Source organism: Equus caballus, chromosome 1 (genome assembly GCF_041296265.1).
Source record: "Equus caballus isolate H_3958 breed thoroughbred chromosome 1, TB-T2T, whole genome shotgun sequence".
Lineage (NCBI taxonomy): Eukaryota > Metazoa > Chordata > Mammalia > Perissodactyla > Equidae > Equus > Equus caballus.
In genome coordinates, this window is record NC_091684.1 from 92,851,191 (window position 1) to 92,877,816 (window position 26,626).

General features: G+C 50.2%; 1 protein-coding gene across 1 annotated transcript in view; it reads right to left on the reverse strand.

Annotated features, from left to right (window-relative positions):
• CHAT (choline O-acetyltransferase) overlaps positions 1–26,626 on the reverse strand; it is a 57,193-nt gene that overhangs the window by 8,228 nt on the left and 22,339 nt on the right. Inside the window, exons 8-13 of the mRNA XM_023648083.2 lie at positions 10,756–10,925; positions 8,255–8,355; positions 7,217–7,345; positions 4,544–4,666; positions 1,388–1,529; positions 1,190–1,252 (exon numbers count right to left, since the gene is read on the reverse strand). Of these exons, the coding sequence (XP_023503851.1) occupies positions 1,190–1,252; positions 1,388–1,529; positions 4,544–4,666; positions 7,217–7,345; positions 8,255–8,355; positions 10,756–10,925 (728 nt within the window). The remainder of the gene's footprint in view (positions 1–1,189; positions 1,253–1,387; positions 1,530–4,543; positions 4,667–7,216; positions 7,346–8,254; positions 8,356–10,755; positions 10,926–26,626) is intronic.

The following is a 26,626-nucleotide window of genomic DNA, read 5'->3' on the forward strand; positions in this document are numbered from 1 at the left end:
GCTTGCGTTTCCTCCAGTGTGTCTTTCTCTTTTGAGACTCTTTGCCTTTGCACATGCTGTTCCCTTCGGAGGCCATCCTTCCCTTCTATGCCTACCTCACAAGCACCTCTTCACCCGTCAAGTCTCATATCAAGCACTACTTCTTCTGGGAAGTCTTCCTGGATTTCCCAAGCAGAGGAATGAGCTTGCTCCTCTGTGCTGTCTACTCCTTCCTGAGGGCTCTTTTCATATAGGATGGGATTTATCAACCAAAGACCTCTAATTCCAACCACACGGTAAACTCTCTAAGGACGGGGCTTATGGGCTGCATTTTTTATTTCCTAGCCCCCAGCGCCTTGCCTGGCATAAAGCAGGAAAATATCCATTGAATACATAAGAGTGAGCTTGATTTTACCCCAAAATAAGCACTTCTGATGAATTAGGGACCTAGCCACTGAATTAGAGAAAAGTCTACACTGGCTGGTGCTAAAACGCAGAGGTGTGTTAACACTTGCCTTCAAGTATATAGAGTGAAATTCTTTGAGCTCCTTTTCATAGGTTATATGATCCTTCAAAGACTATATTAGAATGATTTGCAATTAATATATGGATCACCAGCCCAAGTACTACCTCATTCTCTGTCATTTGTATGCAAATGATGGCTTTGCAGTGCTAGAAAATAAATGATTCCCTAAACAACGGAAATATTTCTCTTACAATTTTGATTTCACTATTAATTTTCAGCGAAGGCTTTTTATTCACAGGCAATACAAATAAATACACAGAAAAGAAGAAGGCAAAACCAGCCTTGGGTGGGAATAAATATTGCCTCACCTGCGATTGTGCAAGGTGTGCAAGTCACCACAGGTTGCCAGGCCGGGCGCCATCCCCTCACCTTTGACCACTCTTGTTGTATAAACTGTAAAGTGCTGTACATATTGGGTGCTATTATTATCAGTATTGTTTTTTCAAAGGCCATTCACTGTATTCTTGTAAAAGTTCATGTAAAAAGCAGGAGTAGTGTGTTACCTGGGTTCTAAAAATAAGAAAAAGGAGGCTCTGAGAGGCAGGGTGATGTTCCCAAGTCGCTGGGCAGGTGGTGGCCCAGGTCTCACCCACGGACTGTGCTGGGGCCCTGCTCTTGCAGACCCCGCTCTGGGCTCAGCCCACAGTCATGAGCTCAAATGAGAGGTGCCAACAGGTCACTCACCATGACGGTGTACTCAGTCTGGGCTCGGATGGCATTCCTCAGGAGCAGCAGCTTCTCCGAATCCTGAGAACAGACCAGAGATGCAGCACACGGGGCTGCAAGGGGCTGCTCATTGACAAAGAAGCCAAGGGAGCCGGTTGTCAGGGAGCCAGCCAGACGGGCAGCTCACAGCTGAGACCCACACAGAGGAGGACTTACCAGCACGGCAGCCTTGCAGTCAGTGACGGCTTTCACGAAGCTCAGTGCCTCTGGAGTCGCCGATCGGATGTTGTCCACCCGTCCCTCCTGAAATCGACGGATGGACGCACTCTCGTAGGTGGGCACCAGTCTCCTGTGGAGCCTGCGTAGGATGGAGGATGGATGGCAAATGGTGATGCATTCTCAGGGAATCATAAATGCGGGAAGAAAAATAGCTTCAGCATGCTTTATTGTTGCAGTCCTGTCTTGACTTAGGACAGTATTTCATTTTAATGTTAATAGAATTCTAGGGGAGATTTCCCAGAGACGAATGTTGGGGCGTCTCTAATATGAACAGATATGTACACTTTCCTACACTGGTGATGCTGCATGGATAGAAAATAAAGAAGTGACTGGTAGCTTTTTAAAAAAATCCCAACCCGGTGGAAAATCTAGAATTTTCTGTGAGACCCAATGAGCATTTGATGAATAGCACAGAATGGAAGAGTTGTGTAATTAATCATTCGCATCCCTGAGAGAATCCTGTTTTACTTAAAACAACTCAAGTATGACCTACGGATGGAAGCAGGAATGGGGCCCTCCACGGTCATGGGGGTAAACCACTGCACGGGTGCCCCGTCCAGAGGCAGCTGGACTTCCAACAGACCCGTGGGTCCCCTGGCTGTGCCTCTTCTCCCTGATATCTGTGACCAGAGCAGGACTGGCTGCTCCCTCCACCAGCCAGGGAAAGTCTCTTTCTTAACCATGTGAACTGAGTGAGCACCCCTACGTTTGCACATCTGGCTGGCACACACCTTTCTCACCAGTCAGTAAAGTCCTTGGTGTTGGGGGTGGGGCAGGGGAAAGACAGAACTCAGAGAACAGCAGTGACAGCCCAAAGACACACAGCAAGTCGTGGCCGCGAATCTTGGCCTTTTCAGGGCGTGCCTCTCCCACACTGGGGGAGCTCCGGGAGGAGGGAAGCCAAGTCTGATTCGGCACAGGGCTTGGAAGTGTGTTGCTTGGGGAGCAAGTGGATAAACTTCCTGTACGCTTATTTCTCATTTTCCCAAGGCTCTGGCAGGGAGCTCATTCCCCATATCTCGATGGATCCTGGAGGCAAGCACCACGCTGAGCACAAAAGTAGACGCCATTACGGGCTGGTTACTGATGAACCCCAATATGAGCAGTTTCCAGGTTTCTGCTGAATCTAGGAGCAGATTTTTAAAAAATTCGTCATGGCTTAGACTCTGAAGAATGTTCTCCATGGGAAGCAGATCCGATTTTGGCTATTTAATGAGCCCAGGAGCCTCTGGCCATGTCCAGGGACAGCAAAGATCTCTGGAGGGGAGAGGGGGTGCTCTGCGCAGGGTCCACTTGCCCCCCTTGGCTTTGGATCTGAAGCTCTGAAGTGCTCACTGAGCAGTGTCTCCGCTTGTGGCTCCAGCAGGACCCTGACCTCCTGGCCCATTTCAGCCACGTGCCATCTGAGTGTCAGAATGGCACTGACCGCCGTTTCAGACTCTAGGGTCTGCCACAGCTCAATGCCAGCGAGGTCTTGGTGACCCTGCGATGAGCACACACCCCATGTCGAGGGACGTCAGCCTCCTGCAAGGAGTCCTGACGGGATGGACACTCAGAGTGGTTGCACTCCGTTCCGTGGGCGTTACGGTCCCTAGGGGAACACTGGGATCTGGGATGCTGTGCCCTCACAGGTGCTGCCTGCTCGTTAGTAAGACCCCCTCACCCCAGCTTTATTGCAATGCCCCCCCGAGATGTTGTAAACCAAAAGCAGATGCTGGCGGGGTTGTGCTGACTGCTCATGCCAGTTTATGAGCTGTCGCTTCTGGAACTCTGGAACCAACAGGAGCCAGCCTGTCTTAAGGAAGATCTACTTTGTATTTGCATTTCAGCCTCCTACAAAAGGCTAGTCGTACTCCCTACCCTGCCTTCAACCTTCATCCCCTACTCTTCACCCCTCCCCCAACAGAGCCACCACTACAGAGATTTTTCTAAACCATAGACCTGACCGTGCCACCCCCGGCTAAAAGTCCTGTAGTGTCTTCTCATGTCAGTGACTCAGTCCCTCATGCCTACTCTGTGCCAGGCATGCGAGGCACCCAGAGTGTCATGCTTGGGGAAGACAGTCTAGAAAACAAAGTAAGTCAACAAATCAATGGACAAAGCAGTTCACGTGAATGACCGCTACCATGAAAGAAAAAGAGAAGGCAATGTGGCATGATGGAGAACTGGGGGTCAGGGGGCCGGGGGCTGCTTTTGATAAGGGGGTCAAGAAAGGCCTCTGAGGGCTAACACCTGAGCAGTGGAGGAGCTGGCATGCGGAGTGGTGGGGACCGGCGGGTGGACAGAGGCACAGCCAGAGCAAAGGTCTGGAGGCTGAAAGAGCCTGGGGCGAGGGATCCTGACGAGGCCAGTTCCCAGGGAGACTTTCTAAGCCTGGACTTTGTTCTAAGCGTGGTGGGGACTCCTGGGAGGGTTGGAAGTGGTAAGTGATAGAACGTGATTTGCATATTTCAAAGTTCACACTTCTCGAAGATGGGATTATAGTGGTAAGAGTGGAAGCAGAGACCCCTGGGGAGCAAATGCTGCAGTTGACCAAGCACGAGACGACAGGGGCTTGGGAGGGGCCGATGGTGGTGGACACGGAAGACAGAGGACGGGTCTGAGAGACATTTGGAGAACTGACATGGGGCGTGGGGGATGAAAGACAGGGATGAATCAAGGATGAGTCCAAAATCTTTGACTTGACCCACTGGGAGGATGCCAGTTCCATTTTTTAATCAAGGCCTGGAAGACTGGGGAGGACAGGTCACAGCTATAGGGGACCAGGTGGCCTGGAGGATATCAGGAGGGAGAGCAGCCTCCTCAACTGGATGTCCCCATCGTCTGCCTGGACCTCGTCAGCCTGGCATTCCTGCTCTGTGTCCCTGGGCCATTGCCACATCCTTCCTTCTCTCTTCTGAGGTTGGATTCACACTTCAAAACCCAGTTCAGGCAGCATCTCCTTCCATGCAGCCTGCCCTGGTCATCCTCCCATCCTCTAGGCTCACAGGAAGCCAGCCCTCCCTCCAGGATGTTTCTGGACTCTAGAATCTAGAGCAGCTCATCAGTCAGCCCGCCTGGCACAGAGTCCTTCTGTCAGCAGACAGTGCTCACCTGTAGAAGGCCAGCTGGAGGGCCACCTGGATGAAGGCATCGGGGCTGCATTTCTGCTTCTTAATGAAGGTTTTCCCATAGTTGTCAAACTTAGAAACAGTGAAGTCGAGATTCTTTACTATGCTGTGGAAGAAAAGGATAAGATGCTGTCATTGCCTGCAAAATAGAATGCATGCACCACAGAGTCCGACCGAGTCTCTCCAGCCTGGTCTATGTCCCAGTGCTCCAGAAGTCCACATTGTCCCTGCCCTCCGGGAACGTCTTGGGGTGTCAGAGACAAGCCTTGACGTATGGAAGTGGCAGAGGGCATGCCGGACCAGGGCTACTCTGAGCTGAAGGTGAGGCTTGGCCGGGCAGGGTGGTGGCCCTGCTCTGGGGGGTGCGGGTGTGGGGCTTGGCTGCAGGGAGGGACAAGGGGGCATGAGAGACATTTGCATGAACAGGAAGGTCCCTGCCCACAAACAAAGTCCTAGAAGCCACTGCCCACGGAAGCAGGCGCTAACGAGGCCATTTACTCGACCTGCTTGGGAAGGTGGTCTGGCATCCCTATGGATTCTTGGGCATCCTGGCCATTCTGCCAGATGCGGCAAACCCCTCTGCCTAGGGAAAAGCCTGTTTCTCAGATGGCTGCAAGCCGTGTCTTCTTGCTGAGGCTCATCCTTGTCGTACTGCAGGGAGAAAGGCCTGGAGCCTGGCTGCTGATCACTGTCATCACAGCAAAGGGGACTGAAAACCTCTTTTATCCAGAAACTCCTGCTGAGCCTCCCATGATATGCCCAGGGCTTGCTGCCTACGAATCATTGTCAGAGCAACAGGAGGATTCCTCGTCTACACTGAGATCCTTGCGTACTGCTCTCCCCCCAGCAATACCGCCCAGTTTTCTTCTTCATAATGAGTTTGGGGTCCAGGCTGACATCCGCTGGAGCCACATCTGGCAAGGTCCACACCATCTGTCCAGGAGCTGCGTGTGAGCGCAGACCCCTGAGTGGGCACTGTGGTCCCCCACCCACAGGACGCATACACTCCCTCCCTGCCCCTCCTTGAAGTTTTCCTCCAGCCTCATGTGAGCTCAGCTCTCAGTGGTGCTGTGTCAGGGTCTGGGGACCCAGGGGACTCACCGCTCAGTGCAGCCTGTTGACCCACTGTCCCCGGACAGGCTCAGCTCATGGTCACCACAGCCACCTGGAAAGCTCTTGCCCAGCTCTGCCCACTCAGACCCTACCTGCTTCCATGGGCAGCTCAAGACCACTGAACCTCCTCGTGCTTCCCCACCCAAGCCTCGTCTGCCTCTCCCCCTCTTTAAAGAGGACCTCAGGGTCACATGGGGCCTGTTGGCATCTCTGAAGCTGAGTGGGCACCTTCCTCCACCCAGGGCTCAGCAGCCCACCCACTCACTCTCCTAGCAGCCTGCTTATCAGCTCAAGATATCAGCCCCGTTATGTAGATGAGTGCCCTTGGCCTCTCACACTCCCCCCACAGCAGTCACCCTCCACAGTAGCTCTCAGTGGACCCACCCCACCCTCCGAGCCTGGCCACCCTCTGTCCGCTCACCTGCGCTGTTCTCACAGTCTCCTCACTGGCTCCCAAGACCCCCTACACAAAATCCTCCGGGGGCTCCTCACCATGGGGGGACGGCTGCTGGGTCCCCTAACATGAGGACAGCAAAACTCTGCCCAGTGTGGCCCAACTTCCCTTCAGTGCCCCGATTCTGGCCATTCTCTCACTCGCTGGTCTCCAAACCAGCCTGGATCCTTCATGAACCTGTACGAGCTGGAACAAGCTATCTTTCTGCCTCTTCCCCAGCTGCCTGCACCACAAGCTCCTATCCATCCTTCAAGGCCTCTCTTTGTAAAGCCCTCTCTCAATGTCCTGGCAGAATTCAGCTCCTGTGTCCTCTGTGGGGTCAGGTCTGCATGCCTTGCTCTCATCTTGGCACTTACTGCATCACATCTGTTTTGGCCCAGGGGTCCACTTCCTCCACTAATGTGTAGAGGGAAGGCCCCATGGCACATCCATTTGTGTGTCCTCAGAGCCTTGCCATGGGCCTGGCACACACTAGAGCTTTGCATATGGTTAATGAATGAATGAATGAATGAACTCATGCTCACTTACTGAATGAGGGAGTGAACAACCAGGGTCCAGATCTAGTTGCCAGCCCATGGCTCTCACCACACTTTGCCACTGCACCAGTGCTGGTCCACCCAAGGGGCCCACACCTGTCCCTGGCCCTCCTGCCTGGTCCCGTTAGGGCCTGAGCTGCCCCCTCCCCTTGGGGAAAGAGGCCTTCTTGTCACGTTGCACTGTAAATTCAACCAAATGGAAATAGCTTGGATTCAAATGACCTATTCAAACCAGCTGTTTATTACTCCCTGAAAGCAGGGGCTCGTTCCCCCCCTTGACTCTGCTCAGTCAGGTGAAACCGTGAAAAAAAATAGCTGCACGTTTGCATTTTATGGAAATGATGGATACTTCGGCAAGGTTATTTCCTGAGAGTTATAACTCCCCTCTTGTTTGACTCCATTTCCATGAGGGGGTGGGGGCGGGCGAGGGGAGGCAGAGGAGCTGGGGTCTTCAGAAGCTTCCAGCTGCCTCATCAGTGGGCGCAGGGGGGTTGGGGTGGGCACGGGGTGACCCCGGAGCAGCACCCCAAAGGAGATTTGGGCTTATCCTTACCGTTGAAGTCTTTCTGCTGAGGAGGCTAAGAGGCCTTGAATTTCTGGGGAGCACTTCCACCTCAGCCTCCTGGGGGCAGGGAGCTCGCTGATGGAGTCAGCTCGGACCAGCTTCTTGCTGCTCTGCATCCTGCAGGCACAAAGAGGTGACCTCCTGTGGCCCTAAGAGCTGGAGGGCTGGGGGCAGTGTTTTTCTTTGCCCTCTGCAGTCATCTTAGCTGTTGCAGATTCAGTGGGTATGAGCTGCCCTCTGACCCACTGCACAGATGAAGAGACTGAGGCTCAGAGTGGCCACCCATTAGTCAGTGGCAGAGCCAGGATTCCATCCAGTTCCACCTGACTCCAAAGCCCAATATTTCTTTTCACGTTTTCCCGTTCGACTATGTTACACCCCTAACACTTATAAGACACCTGGAGAGAAATTAAGAAGCAAATTGTGTTGTTCTGTCTATGGGGGCTGGTTTGGGGTTTTCAGTGATTCTAAAGAGTTCCTAAATCATGGAAGGGATTTAGAACCTAGATTCAGAGAGAAGATTCTAGAAGGAGAGAATGAGCAAAATCGTGAATGGAGGAAGGAACCTGGTATGTCGAAGGGACAGAGAAGCATTCAGTCTGGCCAGCTTGGGAGCTAGGGAGAGAGACCCGGCCTCAGGGGATGGAAAGAGATGCAGCTCAGAGACCTCCCCTCTGTGCTGGTCAACGGTCGGCCCAGCCCTGACTCGGGGTGAGCAATAGGTATCGATCTGGGCTCCCCTGGACCAAAGCAGCCATTCCTTTCTAGCTGAGAATTCTTTGCCCACCTCTGCCCGCCTGCCCCAAACCTGTTGCCCCTTCTATCCATGGCCAACAAAGCGTCTGATGGTTTTGAAATCCATCTTTTGCTAACACGCTTTCCAGACTATAGCACCTCCCCCCCCTCCCCCCCCCCTCCCGCCCCGCCGGTGGCCACCCAAAGTTTCCTTGGCCTGGCTTGGTGGCCGCTCGGGAGTCATCTTTGCCTCCGGTGGTTGCTCTGGAGGGACCCCGACCCCAGACTCACATGTGCCTGAGCAGATGCTCTGTGCACTGCACCAGGACGATGCCGTCAAACGGGGAGTGCTCACACACCACGCCGCAGGTGCCGTCTCGGCCCACCACAAACTGCAATAAGCAAGAGAGAGGTGAGCCGGCCCCTCGGAGGGTCAGCATTTCAGACCAGCCTCCTGGCTCCAGGCCGGGCGCCCTGGCCTCTCAGGAGGACCTCTCCTCTGAGGACACCAAAGCACATCATCTCCTGAAAAGAACGTTGTCAGTGATCGCCACGGCCTGAGAATATGGGGGCCTCAAGATGGCTCTAGACTGTGGGACCACCTTCCCACAAATGCTCTGGGCAGTGAAGGTGGAGCCCAGAGGCCCCCAGCTGAAGCAGCCCCATGATTCCGGAGCGCCCATGCCGATGTTGGGCACACCTGGCAGGTCATGGGTGAGCTCCTTCGGCTTGTTAGCCCTTCACAGTGCATCAGGCCGCCGTCCTGTACTGCTTTGTGTCATTAGGACTCTGACGGATGCAACCACTGATTTTATTCCCAGGATCTAGATCAGTCCACCCCAAAGTAGGTGTTCAATAAGTTTGTTGAATGAGTGAATAAAAGACAACAGTTCAATTTGGATGGTGTGCAGATTCCCGGGGAGAATTAGAATATCCCTTGATGGGAGTGAAGGAAAGATCCACTGAGGATGCCCCGTTAACTGCCACCTGGGCTTCAAGTCAGGGACCCGGATTCCGGTTCTGCCGTTGCCACTTGCCAGCTGGGAGAGCTCTGACAAGACGCTTCGACTCTCTGGCTTCAAATTGGATCCAATGAGGCCCAGCTCACAGAATTGATACGAGCATTGGAGAGAAGGTATAGGAAAGATCTGCAGAAGCCATAAAGATGACTTACGATTTTTTTTATGACTTTACAAAGGCTGTGTTCAGCTGACTTGGGAAAGGGACATGCTCAGTATGTACAAGAGTACTGGGAGCTAGTAATGAGAAGACTGAGATGCGATTCTTCAGATGTCACCCAAATAAAGTGGGGCTGCCTTGTAGCCCATCCCTGCACAGAATCGCACCCAGCAGATGTGGGCGCACCATCCAGAAACAAACAAACAGCAAGCTCTCGAAACCTTTATGAAACCTTCTCCAGGCACCATAACACAGGGCACACACCTGAGCCGGCTCTCAGCGTGCCTTGCCTGCTTTCTCACATAATGTGTCTGTTGTCTGAATCTTTACTCTCACTCTTCAAACAAACTTCCCACAGGGTTTCTCTCAAACCTCCACCCTGGCAGGCTCTTTTGTCTCACCCCCCGTGTCCCCCGCCTTTCCATCCTGAGACTAGCTCTCAATCCTTTCAATTCAGGTCCATGGAGCCTGCTGGCTTCACAGCTTATCTGATCACCCTTCCTGCCTGCAAAAAGAGCCCAGAGGTGCATACAGTCACCCACCTGAGGGGGAGGGGAGGGCTGTGCCCATTCACGTGTTCATGCTTTTCTGTCCCTGCCACTAAAAGGAGGAGAGGGAAACAGTGGGTTTTAAAAACCGCTACCAAGGCTTCCTATGTTTCAGGTCCTGTACATCCATTACATCATTTCATTCCCACAGCTGCTCTGTGAAAGATTACAAGCCATTAGCACCAGTGGTGGAGGCTGAAACAGCCAGCGCAGCAGCAAGAGAACTCATCAGAAATAGCAGAATCAATATGCAAACCAATAAAAAGGATAACCTGCAGAACGTAGGGGCCAGAGAAGAGAAAAATGCGATGTTGCCTAGAAATGCTTATTAGTGTGAGCGATGCTAGCCCCAGGCACAGAGATCGTTGGCTGCTGTTTAATATGGACGTTGTGAAAGTGTAGCGGCTTTAAAAACAAACAAGATTAGACCCAGGACTGGCATGCTGGGGAAAAAAGGATGGAGGGACGGGGACGGACGGCTCAACTTTGACTTCATCCCCAACTGCATGAGTATTTTTCTGCAGCCGAAAATGAATGTCTTGTTTCTGGCCTGATGTCACGTGAATGAAAAATATGTGCATTGCTTTGCTTCGTTTTACGACTTTTCTTCTGTGGAGATGCTGGGCTGTCCCACTTCTCAGGGGTGGAAGGAGGTGTGTCGAAATGGCCAGGCCAGAGTGACGGAAGTTCAGAAAGGCTGACATGTCTGGGCATCAGACGTGATTCTTGCTGAACGTGTGGAGGACTTGTTCAGTGGGAGCCCCTGGCATGCCCCCACCTTTCTGTGTGTGGCGGGAGATGGGGAGTGAGCCCCAGGTCTGACCCGGAGGCCCCCCAGGCCTGGCACGGGCTGCAGGAAGGTTAGGGAACCTGACTTGGGTTTGGCCACTTGCTCCTGAGAAGAGTTCTGGCCGGTCCAGGGGCTGACCCCAATGGCACATCTCTAGCCCCTCAGCTCTGTCAGCCCCAGATGCAGCATCCTGAGCAGCAGAGGCCAGTGAGTGAGCCTGCTGGACATGAGCACGTGCCAGATCAGGTCACAGGCCATGCCGTGGGGACACTCACCTGCAGAGACTTGTCATACCAGCGGTTCGCCCCGTTCTGGCTGCAGCCTCCGCCATGAAGGAGCTGGAGAGCCCTGTTGGTGTCGCTGAGCTCCGCGCCTCCCGGGGCGTCCAGGCACACCAGGCAGACGCTGCGCTCAATCATGTCCAGCGAGTCCCGGTTGGTGGAGTCTGCAGGGCAGGCAAGCAAGGCTTAGCACCTGCCCTGCCCTGCACCTGGGATCCGCTCCGCAGAGCCCCACACACCACATAGATGCATACACGTAGGACATCCCCATCCTGAGCCCATCCTGACCCCTCCAGCCACCCCAGTGGCTGTGAAGTCAGCCAGACTGCCCTGAGCTTCTGTGCTAACCCCAGGGGCCAGCTCACCCTCAGGGTCCCTGCAAGAGGCCCGCCCTCCCGCTGCGGCCAGTTTTGCCCCCAGATGTGTGGTCACTGGTCCTGTCTGCCAGGATGAAGGGGGCTCGTACAGGGCCTTCTGCATGCACATGAGGGACATGAGACCCTCGGGCCAGCCTGTGTGGGGGAGGAGCTCCAACTCCCCATCCAACAGCACCCCCCCTCTGGCACCCGAGAGCCATGTCTGGCACATAGGCATGTTTATTTGTCCTGAACTATAATTTTCAAACATCGTTTGCCAAAATTTTAAAATTAGTCAGTTTCACATGAAAATCTGCAGTACGAGAATAAGAAGGTTATGCCCCCCGTCCCCCGCCACCCCAGCAGTTATTCTGATGCAGAGGGTGGATGGAAGGGCCAGGCTGCCCCGAACCTGTAGCCAGACGAGCCCACTGGGGCTGCTCCAGGCCCGTGGAACCCATGAGGACAAAGAGGCTAAAGGCTACAGAATTGTGCAGGAGAGGTGTTGCTAAGGGAGCTTGAGTTCTTCACAGGGAGCACTGGCCGTGGGGTTCCTCCCCAAATAGAGGCGGGCTGGCCCTGTGGGCTGCCCCAGGCAGCTTCCTCCACCAGCATGGGGAGGCCCACGCAGCCAGCCCAGCGGGACCTCATCATGGCCGCCCTGGTGCAGCTGTGTTTCCCGTCTGCCAGTCAGGAGTTTACTGGGCGATTATGTTCTTTCTCTGCCATCCCATACGTGGCGTGGGCATCAGGACTCAATGGTGAAGGCTGTGCATCGCCCAGAGATCCAGACTTCTGGCCTGGATGCTGTAACAGGATGAACGGCAGGGTTACCCACCCCGCCCCCAAGTTCCAGGATATTCTCTGCATGGGAAGATGGGCTGTGTGGTGTTTGGAGGCAAAGGGGCATTGTGTGGCAGAGATCGCTAGTTGTGTGTCACAATAGTCGTTCCCCCTTTAGTCATAGAACACCTGACTTTTAGCTTGGCACAGGGACAACTAGAACTAAAACCACCTTGCCCAGCCTCCCTTACAGCTACGGTCTAAATTCTGCCAACAAGATCTAGAAACATTATATGACAGTGTTTTCCTGGAAACCTCCTTAAGGATAACTAACATTTGCTCTTTGCCCTTCTGCCCACTTTCCTCCATCCTACTGCCTGGAACACAGGTGTGATGGCCGGAGCTCTAGTTTCCACTTTAGACCATGAGGATAAGGGCTACACTCTTGCCATGAGATGGAGGAACCCATAGCCACCAGGTATCAGCTCTGGCCGCCTCACCTCTGGCATACATGAGAGAGAGAGAAACTTCTATTTTCTTTAAGCCACTATTATTTTGGGTTTTCTGTCACACGTAGCCAAATCTAATCCTCGCCAGTACCATCTGGGGGTGGCGGGTTCACACCCTCACACTGCAGGAATTAGCTGGAGCTGAGAGGCTGCATCCTTGCTCTGCCACAGTCCTCTCTCATTTATTCAGCCCCTTGGCCCCTGCAAGTATCTAAATTCCAGGTCCCTGTTCAGAGGGCTACTCTTGTCATCACATAGAAACATTCGGGGCTGAGGATCCCTCTGAGATGACAGTTGAGCCCTCCCCCCACCACTGTGCTCCCACTTGTCCCAGCATCAAGGCAGGCACTTGGGTGTCCTTGGTCCTGAGTGCTGGCCCTTCTCTTTCCTGTCGTCAGCTCTGTGCCCCTTGATTCTGAGCCTGGGACACAGCCCTCTGCTTGTGCAGCCACATGCACGCCTCAGTTCCTGTCCCTTCCCCTCCCCACTGGGATCCCAGTGACTGCTGAATCCGAACTCCCCCTTTCAGAGCCTGTAGTTCTGGAGGCTTCTGTTCTTCCCGAGCATCAAGCCAAGACTTGGGCCACCGTCTCTCACATCTGTCTGGAATCTGCCTTCCTGAAGTCCAGGGAATGTGTGGGAGCAGGCTCAGGATCGCCCGCAGCCTCTGTTCGCCAGCCGGGTCCTACCCATGGGTTGGAACCAGGCACAGCAGCACCTTCCCCAGTCAGTGGGAGGCTGCATTCACGCATGGCCTGATGCTGCCATGGGGAACCACATCAGGAACTCCCCCATCCTTCCTTCTGTCCAGCAAGGGACCTGGGTGGCCCTTGATGATGTCCCATCTGCTCGCCCTGGCCTCTCTGGGCTGCACCCTTGCTTGGGCACATGGCGAGTTCCCTCTCCTGGTGCAGTCAGCCTGGAGTGGGGCGATCCCTAAGACCCTCCCACCCCAGGTCTCCTCGACACCTGCTGAGCTCACGGATGCTAAAACCACCTGTGCTGTACATTGCTCTGTCAGGTGGCTTCTCCAGCTTCCCGAGAGGTGTCCACACGTCCTCACGTGAAAGGACTCACCCAGCGCCTTCCTCCCACTTCTTGCAAATCCTCGGGGAAGGCGGTGTCTCTCACAGCAGGCCTTCTACTCTGGGAAGGAGGGGGACCAGTGGGCCAGCCCATTCTGGGGTCATCCATTCCCCTTCCTGTCTAGAATGAGGGTTAGGGGAGCAGCGTGCTTTTAGGACCACTCTGGGCCATCCTGTGGGGCCGGGATGACTCATCGCCTTCGGAACGGCCTCTTGGGCTTTCCTGTCTGATCAACTTCAGGGCTTTGGGCCACGTTCTGAGGACTGAAAGGTGAATGAGACCCAGTCGCGGCCCTGGGGAAATTCCCCTTCCTTCTGCTCCTTAAGTGTGGTGCAGTCACCGCGCCACCCTCTTCAACCTGAAGCAGCTCCTACTGCCCACGAGGTAGGATCCAAACTTCTAAACATGGCCCTCTGGGCTCCACGGCTCACCTCCTGGGTCACCTTCCCTGAGTCCCTGCCTGGAGCTCCCGCCAGCCTCCTGCCACTCCCTGGACACCTGTGCACATTCGTCTCCTCACCTTAGCACAGGCTGTCCCCTGAAACGGGGCCCTTCTCCTGCTCTTCTTATCAAAGCCCTGCTCGTAACATTATCCTGAGCTCCCTAATCCTCTAATGGTACTGGCTCTGCCCCCGGCACGGGTGGGAGCAGCCCAGACGGAGCCTCTGCCCTCCAGCCTCCTCACACCCGGAGCACGCCAGCTCAGCCACCTGCTCAGTGCAGACGAGGAGCCGCTGCTCTGTCCACCAGGACGACCTCACATAGCACCCGAACCCAGGGGTGGACCGGCCCCTCCTACACACACTGCCTCCTACTGCAGAGGGCGTGACCCCACCACTGTCCCCAGAGCCCATGCTTCAAGCAGTCACTGCCAGTCCAGCTCCCAGAGCCCTGATCTGGTCCCCTCCCCCATGCCCGTGAGCTCGCAGAGGGTGGGACCTGGGTCTCCAGCCCAAGTGGGCACAGGAAAGGGTCTACGGCTGGCAATGGACTTGAGTGTGCATGGACAGGCGAGGCTGAGATCTGTGTGCACAGCTCAGAAAGGGAGCCCAGATGGCTGATAGGAAAGGTCTGCGACCCCTCAAGTGTCAGAGAACCACTACCTTCAGGGCATGGAGCTTCATGGGATGGGAGGGTGAGGGATGGGGAGGAGATGGACACAGGGAAGGGATCTCTTACTCTCTGCGGGGCTCTCAGCCCTGGCGCTCTCTCCTCCGGTAGGAGTCCCTGCCAATTGCCATGGTGCCCCGCCCTCCACTGTGTGCTCTTCTGGGGGGTCCTTTGGGCTCCCAGGCTGGCCAGTGACTTCAAAGCACGGGGAGGCCTTGGCCAGGCCTGGGTCAGATTCAAATAGGCAGAGAGGAAGGGAGAAGCACGTCAGGAGGAAGATAACAGTGTGGGGAAAGGCTCTGAGAGCTGGGGAGTAGACACCTAAGCTTGCGGGTGGAGTTTGTGGGTGAGCAGACCCCCCCCCGGCTGCAGTTTGACCCCAGCTTCCGGGTGCAGGCATGCAGGATCTAAGCCAGGCTGGAAGAACACAGTGAAGGGATGCTTTTCGCTAACCTTTGTCGGGCTCCCACTCAGATTGTGCTAGGCATCCATCTCGGCACTCCTATTGATGAATATGAGATAGGCATTAATATCATCCCCATTCACGGGGGGAGCAGAGAAGCTAAATGTCTTGCCTGAGGTAATCCCATAAATGGAGGGAGCTGGACTTGATCCCAGGCAGCCGACCACAATGCCCAGACGGGGAGCAGATCAACAAGGGCCGTGAATGGCAGGCTCGGGAATGTGGCCTTCATCTAGCCACACCAGAGAGCCACTGAAGGACCATGGGTAGAGGTTGATATGGTCAGAGCAGAGTCTAGGATGTCTAGCAGCTTAAGGAGGATGTGGGCCTGGAGCCTGGCCAAGGGGCCATGGGCAGCCCCAATGCTGCACACCTTGGCCCTGTTGAGCTCACCTCGGTGAGCTGTGAGAGCCCAGGCTTGGTATCTGCCTATACCAAGCTTTCCTTAGAAACAGCCCCAAGGCCAGTGTGGAGCGAGAAAGCCGCAGCTCCCCAGGAAGCCCACAGCAGGCCTGTCCAGCCAGGAGGCTAGGGAGCAGGCCTGATGCAACCTCTGGGCAAGAAAGTAGAGGCTTGACACTCTCCTTCCCAGCTGGGCAACTCGAGGCTGGCAGCAAAAAAGGACAGCTCCCCGGGCATCAGGCCCCAGCCACCTCCAGGCAGGAGAGAGGGACCCCTGAGGAGGGGCTGAGCCATCACCACCGCATGCAGGTCATGCAAGGCCCCGGAGCTCTGCACCAACCAACAGGAACCAGGACCTGGCTCATTAGACACAGTGAAATGGGAGCAGGACAGCAGAGCTGGGTGCCAGGTGGCCTTGTAAATGAACGCCCTGCGTATGAGTAGCTGATCGGTCAGATGCTGACAAGTTTATCGTGTAAGGCAGAAAATGAACTACACCCGAACTCATCCACCATGACTCCGGCCCAAATGTAATGGAAACTCGGGGCGGTGGGCTGCAGGCACGCGGCGGGAGCCGTTTGTCTTGTGACATCCTCATCGAGCACACGGAGGCTCATTTAATGGGGTAAATCCATCTTCCTCAAGGAGCCCCTGCTTAATAGTGAGAAGTTGGAGTTGAGTAATAAGAGGAGCTGGCCCTGCCACCCACGCCTGGGGAGTTGGCAGCTTCGATGATGCAGAAATTCCAGAGGCCACGAGGCCTTGGAGGCCCCAGGAGCTTCTGTTAGAGGTGGAAAGCTTACACACTGTGACTAAGATGAACAAAGACGAAATGAATGCAGCACTTCTGCCTTTGGAGGGCTGCAGAACTCTCCGGAGCTGCTCTCCCACACATTTACCGGTGCACGCGCATGCACACACACACACACACACACACACAGCCCTCTCTAGGACACTTGCCCTCTCTGATCTATTCCCTGGGAAGATGCCTGGTCAGATTTCTACTGTCCTGCCTCACATGGTCCAGGCAGATGGAGGCACCAGGCTCCTTCTCTGAGGCTGAGAGCTTCTAAACCTTTGTCAGTCCCATCTGAGCATCTTTCCTCCCCATAAGAAGGGTCATATTTTCTTTTGGGAGGAAAATCTGCCATCATGCACATATTCTCTATTCTATGGCATACAGGGTAATCTTTATGCGCCCAGTCCCCAGAGGCTATGAGAATTCCAACACGAGCATTTCTTGCCCAGTGAAATTGGGTCTTGCAAATCAGAACTGCTTTGACTTGAGTTACAAAAGCCTCTTTGAAGAGGCCAAGAGAGAGGGAGGGACTTCTGCTTCCGGGAAGATCAAGTGGACCTTTCTCTATTCCTCCCACTGAAAGCCCTGGGCACTACATTTTAAAAAATGTAGGAAGACTCTGAAAGATGGAGAGAGGAGGGCAGAGCAGCTAGGGACCTCAGAACCCAAGGAACAACGTGATGGTGGGTCCCTTGGCTGTTACGGACTGAATTGTATCCTCTCCCCACCAAATTCTTCTGTCGAAGCCCTAATCCCCAGTGTGATTACATTTAGAGACAGGGCGTTTAAAGAGGTAATTAAGGTTAAAGGAGATCATACGGTGGGACCCTATGGGACCCTAGACCGAGAAGACGGTTGTCCTTATAAGAGGAGGAAAAGACACCAGGGAAGCATGTGCACAGAGAAGAGACCGTGTGAGGATATAGTGAGATGGCAGTCATCTCCAAGCCGGGCAGAAAGACCTCAGGAGAAACCAACCCTGCCGACACCTTGATCTTGGACTTCTAGCCTCCTGAGCCATGAGAAATAAATTTCTGTTGTTTGATCCACTCAGTCTGTGTATTTGTTATGGTAGTCCTAACACCGGCTTTTCTGTTTGACCTAAAATATCCCAACAACATGAAAACACAAACAAGTGGACCAAAAAAAGCCCAGCAAAAGCCTACTCTCTTTAAAAGGACCAGGTAAGGGGTAGACTAGCAAGACAGAAAACTTTTGGGTAACAACCCCCCACCCCATGCCAGACAAGGCTGAGTGTGGAGTCTGTAATGAAGCATCTCAACCTCTGGTGGTATCAGAGAAGGCATGGTCTCAGATGGAAGCTGGGACTTCCATCTCCATCCACCAACCACCATCCAAGCTGCTCCCCTCACAGTAGAGACCAGGGAGGAGCCTGAATTCCCAACCCCCACCACCAGGAACTAGGAGTCCCATCACTCCTGCGGTCATGTCAGGCCACGCAAATAACCCGGGCTTCTCCCCGCACCTGGCTGTAACAAGGCAGCGCCTGCCTGCTTCCTCTGCTGGAGCAACGTCAGAGGAAGCCCATTAAAACAGGAGCTTTAAATAAGATCCAGGGTCTCATATCTAATACATCCAGGTTTCAATAGACAATCACTTGTCATGCCAAGAACCAGAGAAAGCTCAACTTGAGGAAAAAACACAATCAGTAGAATCTGAGATAACACAGATGCTCGAATTACATGACAAATATTTTTAAATCAGTCATCACAAATATGCTTCCACAACCAACTAGGGACACATTTGAAACAAACGAAAAAAAGGGGAAAGTCTTGACTAAGAAATAAAAGATATAAAGAAAAGCAAATGAAAGTGTTAGAACTGAAAAATATAATAGCCAATATAAAAAGCTCAGTGGATGGGCTTGACAGCAGAATGTAGGGGGCAGAGAAAAGAATTAGCGAACTTGAAGATAAAACAATAGAAATTAGCCAGTCTAAACAGAGACAAAGCAGACTAAGAAAAAGAGAACAGAGCCTAAGGGATCCGTGGAACAAAAAATATAACAATCATGTCACTGGAGTCCTAGAAGGAGAGGAAAAAGAGCAGGGCAGGGAAGAACTCAGAGAAATAATGGCTGAAAACTTCCCAAATTTGGCAAAAGACACAAACCTAAAGATTCAAGAAGCTCAGTTAATCCCAAGCAGGATAAAGTCAAAGAAATCCACACTAAGACGTATCATAGTCAAACTTCCGAAAACCGAAGACAAAGAAAAAAATCTTGAAAGCAGAGAGAGAGAGAAATGACACTTTACCTTTAGGGGAAAAAACAATGCAAATTATAGCATATTTCTCTCCAGAAACCATGAAGGCTGGTAGGAAGTGGCACAACCTTTTTCAAGCGCTGAAAGAAATGAATTATCAACACAGAATTCTATGTCTAGCAAAAATATCCTTCAGGAATGAGGGAGAAAATAAAAACATTCTCAGATGAGGAAAAATTAAGAGAATTTGTCCCCAGCAGAGCTACCCTAAAAGGATGCCTAGAGGAATTTCTCTCACAAAGAAAGGAAATTGTATAAAAAAAGGAACATTGGAACATCAAAAGGAAGAAAGAACAACAGAAAGAGTAAAAATCTTAGTAAATAATTTTTCATTTTCTTTTTGAGTTTTTAAAATTATATTTCACAGTTGAAGCAAAAATTATAACACTGCCTAATATGGTTCTAAATTTATATTAAAGGAAATATTTAAGATGATTATATTATAAATGGAGGAGAGTAAAGGGATGTAAAAGGTGGTAAACTTTCTACATTTCACGAGAACTGGCAAAATTTCAACACCAATAGATTGTGATATATTATGTATATATAAGGTAATGCCTATAGAATCCACTAGAAAAAGCTATACAAATGGATACACTAAAAAACACTACAGATAAATCAAAACGGAATTCTAAAAAATGTTCAAGTAACCCACGGGAAGGCAGGAAAAAGAAAGCAAGAATTGAAAAACAGAGCAAACAAAACATAAAATGGCAGAGTTAAACCCAAGCATATTAATAATTACACTGATAGAAATTGACAGAGTAGATTAAAAATCATGTCCCAGCTATATGCTATCTGCAAGAAACTCACACCAAATATAACGATATAGGTTGGTTGAAAGTCAAGGAAAAGAAAAAGATATATCAAGCAAACATTAATCAAAAGAAAACAAGAGTGGCTGTATTAATATCGGGTTAAGTTAACTTCAGAGCAAAGAGAAGTATCAGAGACACTGAGGGATGTTACATCCGCCAAGAATATATAGCAATCCTAAACATGTATGTATCAAATATACCACAAAATAAATGAAGCAAAAACTGACAGAACTGAAGGGAGAAATAGATAAATCTACAATCATATTTGGAGACTTCAACACCCTTTTCTCGATAATTGATACAACAACTAGACAGAAAGTCAGTAGGGATACAGAAGAACTCAACACCATCAATCAACAGGACTGACATTTATAAAGTGTTCCACCCAAAACCGCAGAATACACACCTTTTTCCAGTGCCCTGAGAACACACATGCCAAGGGTGACCATCGTGTCCGAGGCCGTGAAACATCCTCAACAGATTGAAAAGAATTGAAATCATACAAAATGTGTTCTCTGACCACTGGAATCAAAGTAAAAATAAATAAGAGAAAAAGTTCCAAACAGTTGATAACTAAACTACACTCTTCCAAATAATCCAGGAGTCAAGAGGGAGTCTTAAGAGAAATTTTTTAAAAAGCATTGAAATTAATGAAAATGTACATATGCCCTATCAAAATTTGGGAGACACAGCTAAAGCACCATTGAGAGGGAAATGTATAGCACACATGCTGACATCAGAAAAGAGAAGTCTCAAATGAATGATATAAGTTCTCACTTCAAGGATCTAGAAAAAGAAGAGCAAAATAAACTCAAAGCAAGCAGAAGGAAGGAAATAACAAAGAACAGAAATCAATGAAATTAAAATAGAAGAAAAAAGAAAATCAATGAAAAGAAAGCTGGTCCCTTTAAAAGATCAATCAATTCTCTAGCAAGACTAACAAAGAAAAACAAAAGGGAGAAAAGACACACTATCAAGGATGAAATAGGGCAATCACTATAGAGCCTGCAGACATCAAAAGGACAATGAGGAAATACTATGAACAACTCTACAGACAAGAATTTGACAACTTAGATGAAATGGACCAATCCTTTGAAAAGTATAAACTATCACAATGAACCAAATACGAAATAGATAATTTGGATAGTCCTGTTAACTGTTAGAGAGATTGAATTTGTAAGTTTAAAACTCCAGAAAAAAGAAATCTCCAGGCCCAGATGGTTTCACTGGGAAATTCTACCAAACATTTAAGGAAGAAATAACACCAATGTACACAATTTCTTCCAGATCATATAAAAGGAGGAGACACTTCTCAATTCATTTTATGAACCCAGTGTTACCCTGACACTGTAACAAGCTAAAGACAGTACAAAAAACAAAACAAAACAAAACCACAAAAACCAACCATTTATAGACCAATAACTCTCATGAATGTACATACAAAAAAATAGAACAATAGTGGCCAGCCCACTGGTGTAGTGGTTAAGTTTACATACTCTGCTTCAGCAGCCCAGGGTTCACGGGTTTGGATCCTGGGTTTGGACCTATATACCACTCATTAAGCCATGCTGTGGTGGCGTCCACAAAATAGGCATACAAAATAGAGGAAGACTGGCACAGATGCTAGTTCAGCGACAATCTTTCTCAAGCAAAGAGAGTAAGATTGGCAACAGATGTTAGCTCAGGGCCAATCTTCCTCACCAAAAAAAAAAAAATACATATATATATATGTGTGTGTGTGTATATATATATATATACACAGAGAGAGAGAACAATATATAAGCAAATAGAACTAAGCAACTTATAAAAATTATACACCATGACTAAGTGGGGCTTCCTTTATGGATGCAAGGCTGGTTCGATGTTTGAAAATTAATCAATGTAATCCACCTTATTAACAGGGTAAAGGTGCACATATGTATGGTGACAGACAAAAATTAGACTACTGGTGGTGAGCACAATGAAGTCTGTTCAGAAATTGATAAACAATAATGTACACCCGAAATTACACAATGTCATAAACCATTATGATTGCAATAAAATTACTGGAAATAAAAAAGAAAAACCACCTCATGAGAGCAATTGATGCAGTAAAAATATCTGACAAGATTCACCATCTATTCATGATAAAAATCTCAAAAAACTGGGAATAGAAGGGAACTTCCTCAACTTCATAAAGAAAATCTACAAAAAAGGTTATAGCTAACATCATACTTAAAGGGGAAAGACTGCATGCTGTCTGCCCAAGATTAGGAACAAGAAAGGATACCCACTCTTACCACTGCTCTTTAATGTAGTACTGGAAGTCCTGGCCAGTGCAATAAGGCAAGAAAGGGAATAAAAGGGATACAGATCAGAAAGAAAAAACAACTGTCCCTGTTTTCACACAACATGATTGTTTATGTAGAAAATTCTAAGGAATCTACAAAAACAACGATAAAACCAAAACCTCCTAGAACTCATAAATGAGTTCAACAGTTCGTAGGATAAGAGGTAAACATACAAAAATCTATTGTGTTTCTGTATACCCGAAATGTATGCAAACACCAAAATTAAAAATGCAATACCATTACAATCATGCAAAACAAATTAAATACTTCAGTGTAAATCTAATAAAGCTGTAAGGATTTGCATGCTGAAACTACAAAACACTAATGAAAGGAAGCAAAGATCTAAGCAAATGGGGAGATGTACCATGTTCGCGCATCAGAAGACAACACAGTGAAGGTGTCAGCTCTCCACAGACTGATGCACAAGTTTAACACGGCTCCCGTCAAAATCCCAGCATGACTTTTTGTAAATATGGACAAGATCGTTCTAAAATCTGTGTGGAAAGGCAAAGGAGCTAGACTAGCTAAAAGAATTTAGAAAAAAGAATAAAGTTGGCGAAATCAGTATATCCAATTTCAAGACTTATTATACAGCTACATAACCGAGAATGTGTAGTACTGGCAGAGAGACGAGCATATAGATCAACGGAAGAGAATAGAAAACCTCACGATAGACCCACATTAATATGCCCAACTGATTTTGACAAAGACGCAAAAGTAATTCAATGGAGGAAGGATGGCCTTCTCCATGATTGTTGCTGGAGCAATGGGACATCCATAGGTCAAAAACCAAACCAACTCGAATATAAATCTCACATCTCATAAAACTTAATTCAAAATAGATCAACTTAAATATATAATGTAATATGTATTATAAAATTTTTAGAAAAAACATAGGAGAAAATATTTGGGATCTAGGGCTAGGCAAAGAATTCTTAGACTTGACACCCAATGCACGATCTATAAAAGGAAAAATTTATAAATTGGACTTGATCAAAACTAACCAGTTACTCAGTGAAACATCCTGCTTAGAAGAGGAAAAGATAAGCTACAGATTAGGAGAAAATATAAAACCATATATCTAATAAGGGCTAGAAAAGAATATATAAACAACTCTCAGAACTCACAGGAAAAAAAAAAGAAAAAGAAAAAACCCAAATCCAAACAGTCCAATTAGAAAATGAGCAAAAGACACGAAATGATATTTCACTAAAGAGGATATATGAATTAGCACATAAAAAGATATTCATTATCATTAGTCATTGGAGAAATGTAAATTAAAACTGCAATAAATAACTACACACCTGTCAGAGTGGCTAAATGAAAAATCATGACAACACCAAATGCTGACGAGGATGCAGAGAAACTGGGTCACTTATGCATTGCTGGTGAGAATGTAAAATGGTGCAGCTGCTCTGGAAAACATTTTAGCAGCTCCTTAAAAAATAAACATGTGGCTATCATATGACCTAGCAATTTCATTCCTGGGCATTTTTCCTGAAATGAAAACTTATGATCACACAAAAGCCTATACATATATGTTCATAGCGGCTTTATTCGTAATAGCCAGAAAGTAGAAACAACTCAGTGTCCTTCAGTGGGTGAATGGTTACATTACACATTATGATACATCCACATCACAGACTACCCAAATAAAAAAGAATGAACTGTTGACACAGGCAACAGCTTGGATGACTCTCCAGAGAATTATCCTGAGTGAAAAAAAGCCAATCTCAGAAGGTTACATACCATATGATTCCATTTATATAACATTCTTGAAACAGTAACACAGAAATGAAGAATGGATTAGTGGTTGCCACGGGTTGAGGAAGGGTGGGGCTGGGAGGGAAGTGGGCGTGGCTATAAAGGGCAACGCCTGGAATCCTTGTGGGGACGAGAATGTCTGTATCTTGACTGTATCAACGTTAATATCTGGATTGTGATATTGTACTACGGTTTTGCAAGATGTGGGCATTGGGAAAAAAGGGTACAAGTGACATTCTTTCTTACAAGTGCGTGTGCATCTGCAATTATCCCAAAGTACGTTTAACTTAATTTAAAAATAAAAGAACTCAAGAGCCAGGAATTGCTCTTTCCTCTGGGTTCTAACCACTCTTCCCACAAAGTCAGATTTAAAGAGCTATCGTATTTTCAGAATTAGGGGAGAGGTGGCGAGTGGAGGAGGGCAGGAGACACACAAAAACGCCTTCCAGCTACCTTGTACCCACATATCATTGCGCTGCCCGTGAGATGGAACCTGAGCGCCAGAAAGACCACAACCAGGGAGGAATGAAAGAGGAGACATGTCTGGGGTGTGCACACAGAGTGTGGGGTATGTGGGAGCCTGGGGAAGGAAAAGAGCATCCGGGTGCAAACAAAAGGCTAGGGTTCCACACGAGGACTACAGGCCCCTCAGCCTGAGGTCACAGGCCACTGTCACTGAACCACATGGACAGTGCCCTGTCAACAGGGGCCCATTTTCAGTTCACCAAATTTTTCCAGAGAGGTTGTGGGCCTTGGGCAAAACATCCTCAGAGTGTTTCCCCAAATCTCATAAGAGTTATCATTTAGAGAACACCCTCTATGAGCCAGGCACCAGACGACATGCTTTGCAGCCCCTCTGCAGCCCACCAGTCATATCCACAGGATGGGGCTCTATCTCCATATTCTAGCCCACGCAGCCAGGTTCCAGGGGACAGCAAGGAGGGGCAGGTCAAGCCCAGCCCTCTTGCCCTGGACCACGTGCCTTTCCCTGTCTGGATGCTCTGGTCCATAAAAGCCTTCTTGCCTCCACTGTGGGACGGAGGCGGGGAGGCATTGGCCCCAGTGCCCCCACCCCCACACCCCAAGAAAACAGCCTTCAGCCTGAGAGCCTAGGAGGTATTTCTGGGCCAATTAAATCAGAGAGGCTGTTATTGCTAATGTGTAATTGGTTTTAAAATCAGCAGACTTGCCTATCCCTGGATGACAATATTTAAATAGCAAAATGCCCCATCCCGAGTGGTTCTTGTAAACCATGACCAAAGCCTTGTGCAGACGCAGCCACCTTCTGTCAGCTCCCTCCTTGAAAGCAGTGGCTCAGCTCTAATTGGTTGCTGGGGATAAATATTTACGGGACTGTGTAAACGGAGGCATCTGCCTCTAAAGTCTGTTTGCAGGATCTCCACGGCAGTACCCAGGAAAGCCAGCAGGCTGGGAGGGGGCAGCTCTCTGAGCTGGCCATCCTTTTCTTCAAATTGACAAGCGCTGTAGTCTTCCAGACTCAGGGCTGAATGTCTAATTAAATTTCCAGACCAGCATAACGGTGTTGGCTCCTCCTGGGTTCAGGAAGGCCACAGCTCCATGGCCTGGTGGAGAGGGAGGTCCTGAGAGCATGCGCATGCCCCTCCCGAGGCCCCGAATCCCATCCCTGCTTCCTGGGCCCTCGGGAGACAGATACCCCCGGGTCAGTCCCGGCTCCATCACTGGCCACCTGAAGGGTGGGGACTACGTCAACCTGTGGCAGACACAGCCTCCTCTGTTCTGTAGGGATGACATCCCCACCTCACGTTACAGACACATACACCCACGCGCACACACTATAACGACAACTTAAAGCAACAAGGGACAGAAAGTGCCCAGGACAGGGCCCAGCATCAAGGGGACCTCCATGCACAGTAGCTGCTAATATCTGAATAAGTGGGTCCCCATCTGAGCTGCACATGAGGGTGCTTTAAAAGTACACGCTCCTTGGCCTCACTCCTGTCCCACTGGAAAATCGATGGGAGTCAGGAATCTGGGTTTTTTTAAGGAGCTCTCCAGATGATCCTCATGTCACCGGTCAGCCCCAGTCGCACTGACTTTAACCCTCCTGGGCTTAGCCTCAAGTCCCACTGGCCACAGGAAGCCCTCCTGGGCTATGACAGGCAGAGGGGTGAGGCCCCCAAATTCCCTCAGGGCTCCTGTTGGAGACATTCCTTTGGTTTTATCCCGTCCACACTCGTCCTAACAATTCTGCTTATTCAGGTCTCCCCAGCAAGACTACAGGCCTCTGGGGGGCAGTGATGGTCCTGCCGGGTCTCGTAGCCCTTGTTTCCCCAGGAGGGCACTCGGCATTGGCTGCGGATGATCAGGATGCTGATAGAGACGGCAATACCCACACTCATCCTGTACCGTGTCCTCACTGAGCTCTGTGTCAGAAGTGCGTGTGAGGGGCTATGGGGTGTGGGGACACAGGGCACAGAGGAAGGACGTGGGCTTTTCGGCAGACAGTTGGCTCCACTGCTCATGGAGTGTGCCACACGGACAGTTACTGGACCTCCATGAGCTCCACTCTCTCAGTGTCACAGCAGAGGGCCAGGCTGGGGAGCCTGGGAGCTCACAGAGGAAGCCGTCCTGGTTGGGGGGGCAGGGTGGAGGCTCAGGGACCGTCTCTCGAAGGAGAGAGGGTTGACGAAGTCAATCACCCCACTGGGCCTCAGTGGACCCTATGAGAATTCAGGGATGGATTTTGTCTGAGCTCAGGGACCTCAGTCCAGGACTCCGCCAGGACAAGAGAAGCTCAGCCTGGCCGAGGTCTATCGCCGGACAGCACCTGACTGGGCCCAGTGCCCATGGGCATTGTTTCTCTGCCCAGGTCCCAGGAGGGGAGAACTTGGGACTTCAGCTGAGATGCCCTGAAAAGCTCAACCCATCCCACAATGTTAATTGTGACACTGTTGTGGTCCAGAAAGACCCCCCCCCCACCGCCCCAACAACAAGCCCCCACAACCACAGCCAGGCAGCCACGCCTGGAAGCAGGAGAAAGTAGTTTCCCAGAAGTTAAGGATTTGGGAGCACTGTTTGCAATGATGGCCACCCTTCCTGGGTCTCTGGCTGGCACTCCCATGCCCTGTTGCTCTGGTATCCCCTGTGCGGACTCAGCCCTCATCCCCTCGCCTTTCCT